The sequence below is a fragment of the Nicotiana sylvestris genome, chromosome 7, assembly GCF_000393655.2.
Source record: "Nicotiana sylvestris chromosome 7, ASM39365v2, whole genome shotgun sequence".
NCBI lineage: Eukaryota > Viridiplantae > Streptophyta > Magnoliopsida > Solanales > Solanaceae > Nicotiana > Nicotiana sylvestris.
This window is the reverse complement of record NC_091063.1, coordinates 173,520,485-173,532,144: the sequence shown is the minus strand read 5'-3', so window position 1 is coordinate 173,532,144 and position 11,660 is coordinate 173,520,485. Positions and strand designations below refer to the sequence as shown.

The 11,660-nt window shown below is 36.0% G+C and overlaps 1 protein-coding gene across 1 annotated transcript; it reads left to right on the top strand.

Moving 5' to 3' along the window:
- Nucleotides 1–7,054: 7,054 nt before the first annotated feature.
- On the top strand, nt 7,055–9,442 carry LOC104215981 (uncharacterized). Its single transcript, XM_009765933.2, has 3 exons — nt 7,055–7,550; nt 8,372–8,425; nt 9,088–9,442. The coding sequence occupies exons 1-3, from the start codon at nt 7,251–7,253 to the stop codon at nt 9,319–9,321; spliced, it is 588 nt and encodes a 195-aa protein (XP_009764235.1). The 5' UTR covers nt 7,055–7,250; the 3' UTR covers nt 9,322–9,442.
- The last annotated feature ends 2,218 nt before the right edge of the window (nt 9,443–11,660 follow it).

Genomic DNA, 11,660 nt, shown 5'->3' with positions numbered 1-11,660 from the left:
TTTGCGACGATTCAAGTAATACATTTCTGGTAAATCACTTTTCCAAATGTGTAATTATAATTCCAATTTGGATTTCTGTACGATATATCAAACTTGAAAGCTTATTTTAGGGAGATTGATTTAGCTTCGTCAAGTAGGAAAGGATATACTACAATAGGGAAAGGGCCAAACATACCCATTATCCTTTGGACTTAAATATATACCACATTATACTTCGAGTTCAAATATACCTCTATTGTTATACTTTGGACTTAAATATACCCATCATTTAACGAAATGACACGTGTCATTGTCCTGTTGGCCAATTTTAAATATCTCTTAATCAATTAAAAAGACTCATACCCATACCATACCCATTATCCATACCCGAATAACAAATTTTAAAAGCTTCTTCAACAATGGTGAGGAGTTTGATGGTCAGACGGAAGAGGAGCGGCCATCTCCACCGTCGGATCTCATCAGAGCTGATTTTCCGGCGCGTTTGAACCCGAAGTCTCGAGTCAGCACATCGAGGCCATCCATAGGAGATATATTTTACTTTCAGATCTGGACTGAATTGCCCTTGGAAACAATGCAATTACTTCTCGTATGATTTGGAAATTAGGAGAAAGCTGAAGGGCAATATGGAAAACTGAATAAGGAATTTAATTTCAAGAAAAAGAATTAATAGAGCTCTTAAATGTTGCTTAAGTTCAAATCTCTGCTCCTTTCGGGTTGTTATTTCCATTTCATAATATGGCTCTCGAGTCTCATAGTCTATAAATTCAATAATGTTACGAAACAATAAAAGTAGAAGAACAATATTGCAGAGAAAGAGAGAGAAAATTATTATTGAATTTTGGGATGATTTACAATGGGGTAAGACTCCTTTATTTATAGGGAAAAAAATGACTTAGCCACAAAGTAAAACTCTCTATAAGATAGACATTCACTCTAAATAGAATTCTATTCATAACACTCCCCTTTGAATGTCTACTCGATAAGTAATGTGCCTCATTAAAACCTTAACTAAAATAAAACTCAATGGGAAAAAAATTCTAGAAAAGGAAAAAAAGTACACATCTCTAATAATACGCCTTTTGGTTGCCTCGTTAAAAACCTTTCAAGGAAAACCCAATGGGACAAAACCTTGTAAGGGAAAAAGAAGTAGCCACAATTGATTGCTTAGTCGATCGCCAAGATATGACAATGCCTCCACAGGTAAATACATAACCTGTTTGAGACCGAGCCTTGTGTGGGTCAGATAAATACCCAGCATCGGCATAACCAACCAGATCGGGACTGCAATTGTTGCCATAAAATAAGCCCATATCGGTAGTCCCTTTTAGATACCGCAATATGTGTTTGATTCCATTCCAATGTCTCCTTGTAGGAGCAAAACTATATCTTGCTAAGACATTAACTGAAAAAGTTATGTCAGGCCTTGTAGTATTAGCAAGATACATTAGTGCACCAATTGCACTAAGATATGGTACTTCAGGACCAAGTAGCTCTTCATTCTCTTCTTGAGGCTGGAATGGATCCTTATTCACATCAAGTGATTGAACAACCATCAGAGTACTTAATGGATGTGCTCCATCCATGTAAAACCGTTTCAATACCTTTTCTATGTAGGCAGATTGATAACAAAAATTCCGTTTGCCAAATGTTCAATTTGCAAACCAAGACATAATTTGTCTTTCCGAGATCTTTCATCTCAAATTCCTTCTTTAAATAATCAATTGCCTTTTGGAGTTCTATAGGAGTTCCAATAAGGTTTATGTCATCAACATATACAGCAAGTACAACAAATTCCGATGTTATTTTCTTTATAAAAACACATGGGCAAATGACATCATTTATATAGCCTTCCTTTAATAAATACTCACTAAGACGATTATACCACATTCGTCCTGATTGCTTTAGACCATACAAAGATCTTTGTAATTTGATTGAAAATATTTTCCGGGACTTTGAATTATGTGTGTTTGGCATTTTAAATCCATAGGGATTTTTCATGTATATCTCATTATCAAGTGAGCCATAAAGGTAGGCGGTAACCACATCCATTAAATGCATGTCAAGCTTTTCATGGACAACAAAACTATTGAGATAACGGAAAGTTATAGCATCCATAACGGGTGAATATGTCTCTTCATAATCGACACCAGACCTTTGTGAAAATCCTTGTGCAACAAGGCGTGCCTTATATATTTGTACCTCATTTTTTTCATTTCTCTTGCTTAAAAAGACCCATTTATAGCCAACAGGCTTAACACCATTAGGTGTTTGGACTACAGGCCCAAAAACTTCACGTTTTGCAAGTGAATTCAACTCTGATTGGATTGCTTCTTGCCATTTTGGTCAATCAAGTCTTTGTCGACATTCTCCAACAGATTGAGGTTCAAGATCCTCACTTTCTTGCATAATGCTAAATGCAACATTATATGCAAAGACATAATCCACCACTATATTCACTCGATTCAAATTTGTCTCAATATCGATTGGATTTATTGATAGTTTCTTATTTTCTTGAGCCTCGGGCTCAGTGGATTCCTCATAAATCTCAGAATTTATTAAATCGTGGATTTCTTCATGAGGTTCTTTCGTAGTGTCATTTTGATCATTTGTTTTCCTTTTTCTAGGATTTCGATCTTTGGAACCTAATGGTCTGCCACATTTTAGCGTGCGTTTGACTCATTAGCTATGACACTAGAAGAATGTCCAATAGGGACATCAATAAGGATTGGAACATTCTCTGCAGGGATATGTGATTTTGTTATCCTTTTCAAATCCGTAAATGCGTCTAGCATTTGATTTGCTATTCTCTGCAAATGGATAATCTTTTGCACCTCTTTTTCACAAATAGAGGCACGTGGATCAAGATGAGATAATGATGGATTTTTCCACAAAATTTCCCATTTGGTTTCACCAGCTTCTCCCCCTAATTTTGGGAAAAGTGTCTCATCGAATCGATAGTCTGCAAATCGAGCAGTGAATAAATCTCCCGTTAATGTTTCAAGATAGCGAATAATGGAGGGCGATTCAAACCTAACATATATTCCTAACCTTCTTTGGGGACCCATTTTGGTGCGATATGGCGGTGCTACGGGCACATATACTACGCATCCAAAAATTCTTAAATGGGATATATTAGGTTCATGACCCAAAACTAGTTGCAACGGGGAATATTTATGATAATTTGTCGGTCTGAGACGAACTAGCATTGCTGCATGCAAAATGGCATGACCCCAAACGGAAGTGGACAGCCTCGTTTTCATGAGTAACGGTCTTGCTATCAATTGCAGACGTTTAATTAAAGACTCTGCAAGACCATTTTGAGTGTGAACATGAGCTACAAGATGTTCCACTTTTATCCCAATTGATAAGCAATAATCATTAAATGCTTGGGATGAAAACTCAGCAGTATTATCAAGTCTAACAGACTTAATTGGATTATCGAGAAATTGTGCCCGTAATCGAATTATTTGTGCCATTAATTTTGCAAACGCGAGGTTGCGAGATGCCAATAGGCATGCATGGAACTATCTAGAAGATGCATCTATTAAGACCATAAAATATCTAAACGACCCACTGGGTGGGTAAATAGGTCCACAAATGTCCCCTTATATACGTTCCAAAAACGCAGGGGACTCAATTCCAACCTTTGTTGGTGATGGTCTAATAATTAACTTGCCTTGATAACAAGAAGTGCAAGAAAATTCATTATTTAAAAGAATCTTTAAATTCTTTAATGAATGCCCATTTGAGTTTTCTATAATTCGTCTCATCATAATTGATCCAGGGTGTCCCAATCGATCATGCCAAAGTACAAAAGTATTGGAATCAGTAACCTTTTGGTTTACGGTAGAATGTGCCTCAATTGCATTAATTCTTGTCCAATACAGGCCACAAGATAAAGATGAGAACTTCTCAATAACCCTCTTTTGGCCGGAGACATTCTTGGTAATGATGAGATATTCAAGATTATTCTCATCTATTGTCTCAATATGATATCCATTTCGACGAATATCTTTAAAACTCAACAAGTTCCTCTTGGACTTGGAGGAGAACATTGCATTCACTATGATAAGTATTGTTCCCTTAGGCAGAGTTATGGTAGCTCTTCCAGAGCCTTCAATTAATTTACTACTATCAGAAATTGTAGTAACATCTGCCTTACATATATTTAAGTGAGAGAAATATTTCTTCTCTTTAAATATTGTATGTGTCGTACATGAATCAATTAAACAAATATTTTTACAATTAAACTTTGATCCAAGTTTACTTTGAGAGATATCATATTTGCTGCAAACGTAAATAAAGTAGGCAATTTATTATGCATAAATGAACAAGGATTTGCTGTTAAATTCCCTAAAGCTAAGGATCATGTTCCCGTACACTTTATAACCAACAATCTGGTAGGATCAATATCACTTTGACGTTATTGGAGTAATAAATATTAATTAAAAATTTAATAGTACAAAACATTTGTATTCTTACGTGTGTATTCTTAAACACAAATCATTGTAAAGTGTGCTGCATTATATTTGCCCAATACCATAATTAATTACCAGTTCAAACACCACAATCACAATAGTACATCAATGATAATCACCATGCGCAAAACGAATACGATTTCATACCACAGCGTTCATGTTGTATCATCAACCACATAATTAAGTAATACCAAATAATAGTAATTATTTAAAATGAATACTAGAACGATATTTAATCAAAATGAACTAACACTATTTTATAAAATAAATAATATTAATGACTACTACTCATGTAAAGAACTATGGTTACATGATGTTTATTCACTAGCTACTAAGAATAGACAAAAAATAAAAATTAAACTACTCAATCTTCTTTAACCACAGATCCATCACCGATCAAGTGGCCTATTTTTCCATCAGGGCGCTCAAAGAAGTCCGCCACATCTAAGTGGGTGATGTCAAATTCATTGTCATAGACAAAATTAACTTCAGGGCCCTTGTTCTTTAGAGATGCTTGATAAAGTTAACCAAATGTCTTGGTACACGACAAATATTTGCCCAATGGCCTTTTCCACCGCAACGATAACATTAGGTTTCTGAACCATTTGCCTTTGGTTTCGCATCTTTTCCTTTTCACTTTTGGTGGTTATTTTTCTTTGAGGGGTGATTAACACCAGGAAAATTTCTTCCTTGTCCACGGCCACGACCACGACCACGAATAGGGCCACGGCCTTTTCCACTCTTAGCATAATGGGAATACACCTCATCCACTTCCGGCAATGGTGTAGACCCAGTGGGTCGATTTTCGTGATTTCTTATGAGCAAGTCATTGTTTCGCTCAGCCACAAGGAGAAGAGAAATCAACTCAGAGTACTTCTTGAAACCTTTCCCTCTGTACTGCTGTTGCAGAACCATATTGGAGGCATGAAACGTTGTAAACATTTTTTCTAGCATATCATAATCACTGATAATATCTCCACAGAGTTTCAATTTAGAAGTAATTCTGAAAATCGCAGAATTATATTCTGAAACAGACTTAAAGTCTTGGAGCCTAAGATGAGCCCAATCATATCGTGCTTGTGGAAGAGTGACCAACTTTAAGTTGTCATATCTTTCCTTTAAGCCATTCCACAAAACAAGTGGATCTTTGACTGTGAGATATTCTATTTTCAACCCTTCATCAAGGTGATGGCACAAGAAAATCAAGGCCTTAGCACATTCTTGGGTGGATGCTTTAGTTTTGTCTTTAATGGCGTCTCCAAGACCCATTGCATCTAAATGGATTTCAGCATCCAACACCCATGTCATATAGTTCTTGCCCGAAATTTCAAGGGCAACAAACTTTCTTTTCATAATGTCAGTCATAATTAAAAAGAGGAGAAAAGTTATACCTTATCTTCTCAAACGCTTCTTGAGACGGTAGAGTCTCGTGCTGATAACGTGTTATGAAACAATAAAAATAGAAGAACAATATTGCAGAGAAAAAGAGAGAAAATTCTTATTGAATTTTGGGATGACCTACAATGGGGTAAGACCCCTCTATTTATAGGGGAAAAAATGACTTAGCCACAAAGTAAAACTCTCTACAAGATAGACATTCACTCTAAATAGAATTCTATTCATAACAAATAAAATATTTTGTAATAGAGATAATGAGTATTAGACATGTTGAAGAAGCTTTTGAAATTTGCTTTTCGGGTATGGGGAATAGGTATGGATATGGGTATGAGTTTTTTTAATGAATTAGGAAATATTTAAAATTGGCCAACAGGACAATGACACGTGTCATTCCGTTAAATGAGGGGTATATTTGAGCCAAAAGTATAGCAATATGGCTATATTTGGACTTTAAGTATAACAAGGGATATATGTAAACCTTTTCCGAAAGTAGAGAGATATATTTGACCCTTTGCCATACTACAATTATGATGATGATGGCATGAATTATTTGCTTTAGAGTAGGGGAATAAAGAAGGATTTAAGTTATATAAATTCACCTCATGATATTTTTCATGCCATCAATCTAATTTAACTGATTATAGCAAATTATTACTGTATTATTCAGGTTAACAAAATGACTTGCTATCGAGAGTTGCATATTGTTGTAGGTTAACTTACTCCTTCCGGTCCACTTTATTGATTTTTGGCCTTTGTTTGTGGTCCGCAATGTTTGATTTTTTCAAATATCAAGAAGGAATTGACTTTTTTTTTCTTTCCAAAGTTGCCGTTTGAGTAAAGAGCCTAGTAGCCTTTGTTGTATTTTCGGTGAACAAATTAAGGTTAATATAATCCATTTTATTGTTAATTAATGCTAAAAGATGAATTCCTTAATATGTATGAAACAACCAAAATATCAATTAAAGTGGACCGGAAGAGTAACGTCTTAGTCAGATAGTGTAAAAAATCGATACACGATATGAGAATTTAAACTCCAATACAGAATTAATGACACGATATTATTGTAGACTGTCCCGTCAGAGATTTATATATTAGTAAAAAATATTTAAAATATCTAGTGTTAGAGAAATTAATATTTTATGTACTTATTATTTTTGGACTAATAGTTAATCTCGCTTGAAATGGAGCATAGTGGTAATTTCTTGTAGACTGTCCTCCACTGATTTGCAAAATCCCTTATCCTATCTCATCATCATGGTCAGAAAATAACCACTTCTAACTGCACACAGAGAAAACAAAATATCTCATATTTTCCACATTCCTCTACATGACAGTGTAGTGTATCTACCAACACAGAAAGGAAGACAAGTAGCTATGTCTTCCTTAACAACCAGACAACTTTTCCACATAACAAGTAGTAATTCCCAAGTGCAAATTTGTCTTTTCAGGTCTATTCCTGTGTTCATCACCAACAAGAACAACAACAGGAGTAATAGGTTCTTTAACATCAGTGAGTTTTCAGGTTTCAAGAATTTGAGTGTTGTGGTAAAGGCAGCCGCAGGGGATGGAAGAATTTCACCTAAAAATCAAGATGATGAAGATGGTGTGTCTTTGGGAACTATGAAATTGCCTCTGGATATTGATGTTGCAAGATTTGAAACTCTACTTTTTCAGGTACTTTTGATTGTGATTTTGTTTCAAGATAGTTACTTTCCACCAAAATCTGATAGGTTTCATGTGTTATTTAATTTTATTGGAATGTCCTTTGCTTGCAAATAAGTTATTTTCAATTCCATTTAATTAGAAGTGGTAAACAGAGTATTCTAGTTCTTGTATCCCAAGTTACCATTCCCTTGGAAAACACAGATAGATTAAGAAAAGTGAACTTTTGTTGTACTGATTTGTTTGTGAAGAAAACATCAATGACCCCAGAGGCGGATCCAGGATTTCCGAAGGATGGGTGCACTATTACTTTTAAAAAAATATATAACAAAAAGGTTTGGTAGGGGTTTTGATCCCCTTACCTCTTAGACTATTGGAAATAAAAGACCAAAATCAGTGCACCACTTGATCTGTTTTGACCATGGGTTCCATCAAGTGTATATATCTATTTTTGTCAAATTATGTACGGCATATCTATACTTTAACCCGAGGACCACGGGTTCACGTGAACCGTGTTTACATGGTAGATCCACCCCTGAATGACAAGGGGTGTAGTGAAACGGTAAAAAATTTTCCACCTTAACCTTAAGTCTCGAGTTTGAGCGTTGGAAATGAAGTCCTTTTTGGTAGGAACTAGGAACTATATGTTCATTAATCATAGGTACCCTTTTTGCATGCAAATTCCTCTGCACAAATATTAACATAGAAAGCAAAAATGTAGTTTTAAGCACTGATCCTTTGACATTTTTTTACTAATATCTTTATTAATAGGACACATAAATACCTTCTCCTTTATGTTATGTTTAAGGATACTTTGTTTTGTGACTTCGCAGTGGGCTAACAGTCTTTGTCAAGGAGCTATGCTGCCACTTCCAGTGCCTCTAAAGGTAACTCTTCCTAATTTCGGAGGTAGAGGCAGATTCAGGATTTGAACTTTATGAATTCGGAATTCTAAGCTAAAGCTGTTAGGTTCAGCGAACCCATAGCTTCACGTGTAGAACAGCCCATGTTGCTAGGCTGTAAAGTTAACCAAAAAATCCCTAAGTTTAATCTGTTTGGCTCATAGCATCTATGTTTTGTTTTACAAAATGGGAAAAAAAGGGCATTGTAGTTTCAAAAAAATAATAGGGGATTAGCCAAAATATTCAGAGGCAAACTTCAATTTTCTATATAACAAAATAGGCTCTACTTTCTCTTCTATGTCTTTTGACTTGTTTGATAATGTAGGGGAGCCTTCACGTAACCGATAAAGTTGTTGTCATGTGACCAGGAGGTTACGGGTTCGGTTCGAACCGTGGAAACAGCCTCGTGTAGAAATGCAGGGTAAGGTTGCGTATAATAGACCCTTGTGGTCCGGCCCTTCCCCGGACCCCGCGCATAGCGGGAGCTTAGTGCACCGGGCTGCCCTTTGGCTTGTTTCATATTCATTACTTTGATGATACAAACTACAAAAGGTTCCAATTCAGCAGTCTTGCTTATGGAAAATGCATACAATTTGCAGACTAAAAACTCAAACGATTCGTTTTAATGTTAAACGTTGTGTGTACAGGTTGACAAAATTCCTCGCGGAGCCAGACTTGGTTTTATTACAGTTGAAGATGCACAAACTGAAGTTCTTGTATATATAGATTGTATGGTTTTTCCTGCGACCGATAACTCACCTCCAATATTTCGAGCCATAAGAAATGGACCGTCGAGAGATAAGGCGCCTCCAGGGGAGCCAAGAATCATGAGAAGTCTTTTAGGTGCTCTTCAGAAATCTGTTGAGATTGCTAGAGTTTGAAATTTGGAACATTTTTACGATTTCAATTGTTCTTTCTTTCAACACTCTTTTATGTATAAAAGCATTTCCCATTTTCTGTAATAACTTTCTGAATAATCAATATACGAGTCCGGAACCTAAATATGATTCTTTTTGACTCAAAATACGTTTTTAAGTGTAAAAAAAAAATTATTTTATATAAAATGCGGTTATATACCGCGATTTATAGGGAGCTGAAAAGACTGGTATATAAAACGCGGTCCATTACCGCGATTTATATAAAACGCAGTAATAGACCGCGTTTTATATACAAAAATAGTATATCCCTTCCCTTTCCCCACCGTTTCTGCCCAGTCTTCTTCTTCTTCAATTTTAAAACAAAAAAGATCCCCCCCTCCATTAACAACAAAAAAACTCGTGTGGAGCCCACCCGTCCCACAAAAAGTAAAGATTCTCGGTCCCATAACCTAGCTAAGGCAATATTTCGTTGTGGTTTGCTCGTTTCGGATTCAAATCGCCAAATTTTCAATTTTCCAAAAACCTTAAATCGAGGTATTCCAACTTAGTTTTTGTTAAAACTCGTATAAAAATGCATATTAGTTGTTTTGAATGTGTTGTATGTTGTTTTATATTTTTTTGCGATTAAATTGATATATTATTTTTATCCGAACTAAAATATTAATGTTGTAAAAAAAAATCTAATATAATTGTGAAATCGTTATTATTTGTTAATAAATTACTATTACTGTTTTTATATGTATTTTTGTGATTACAATGTATTTGTTGTGTTTTATTTGGTTTAAATTATTTTTTGCTTAAAGACTAGTAATATAGTGCCTTTTAGGGTAGTAAAATATAATGCCTTTTAGTGTAGTAAAATGTAGTGCCTTTTAACGTAGTATAATGTAGTGTCTTTTAGCGTAGTATAATGTAGTGTCTTTTAGCGTAGTTTTCCTGTAGTTTAAGTATATCTTATACTCAAAAATACGCCAAATATATCAAACCCAAACTTTGTCCAATTATAGTCAACATATATTTGGTGTTACTAGGCCGCAAATATCGAGTCTGGAACACATATGAATCTTTAATAATTAAATATTGGATAGTTATAAAAAATAATTATTTAATTTACAAACTAACATATAAAATTATAATAAAACTAACACATCGAAGAATTGGTGCTACTGGGCCGCAAATATCGAGGCTGGAACCCATATGTCAATATTTAATTATAAAATTTAATTATTTAATCCAAAAACAAAACATATAAAACTATAATAAAACTAACACATCAAAGAATTGGTGCTACTGGGCTCCAAATATGGAGCATGAAACCCATATGTCAATATTTAATTATAAAATTTTAATTATTTAATACAAAAACAAACATATAAAATTATAAAACTAACATGTAATTAATGTTGTGTAATTTACAGTAGACGACATGGAGGCGCCGCCTATTCATCCTGGACCTTTTAGCGATCAGCTACTCTCGTTACAGGACCATAAGTCAACCCACATAGGGGAGGGTGAGTTACTGACCTAGACTCTCCGCGCCAGGAGAGGGGACAACATGTGGGACTTTCTACATGGCAGAGTTCTCCATGCCCGTGTAGTCGCGCGCATGCGGGACACTGGTTTCTACAGGATGATTGAGATCGGGCGGATGGCAGATCGATTGGTCTTTGATCATGGCCCTGATAAAGCGGTGGAGGCCGGAGACACACACTTTCCACCTGCCCATTAGCGAGGCCACCGTCACACTGCAGGACGTGGAGGTTTTGCATGGGCTGCTCGTTGATGGACTGGCCGTTTCACTGCCACTTGACATGAGAGAGATGACACGTGGTATGTACCTGGACACGCTGCAGCGGCTCACTGCTTTCCGGCCAGAGGATGAGACTATACTGCATGGGGCCAGTCGTTTTCCGTTGACAACTATTCGACTGTGGTTGGAGGAGATGCATCCTCTGATCGATGACGATATACCAGATTATCATGTTGACCGGTATACGAGCTTCTACTGTTGTTGTTTGGAGGGGTCAACTTGAGATTTCTCCATCATCTTGAGCAGCTAGATGATTTACCCCAGTACAACTGGGGCTCTGCTGTTCTTGTCTACTTGTACAGATACATGTGCCGGGCGAGCATTGGCACCTAGTGTGAGGTTGCTGGATTCTTGCCGCTACTACAAGTGATAACATATTCGAATACTCTATTCATTTTAATATACCTAGTAAAAATATATCTTAAATTTGACGTCAAGTTTTTATGTTAGGTTTGGGCTTGGGAGCGGTTTCTGCAGTTCCAACCACCTCTACCACCATTAGTTTCGGTTGTACCACCGGAGTTGCTCCCTC

Bases quoted from the DNA above. Each gene is read 5' to 3' on its own strand.
- LOC104215981 (XM_009765933.2), top strand. From the start codon at position 7,251: ATGTCTTCCTTAACAACCAGACAACTTTTCCACATAACAAGTAGTAAT. The intron at 7,551-8,371 runs GTACTTTTGATT...GTGACTTCGCAG, and splicing joins TTGAAACTCTACTTTTTCAG to TGGGCTAACAGTCTTTGTCA. The intron at 8,426-9,087 runs GTAACTCTTCCT...TTGTGTGTACAG, and splicing joins CACTTCCAGTGCCTCTAAAG to GTTGACAAAATTCCTCGCGG.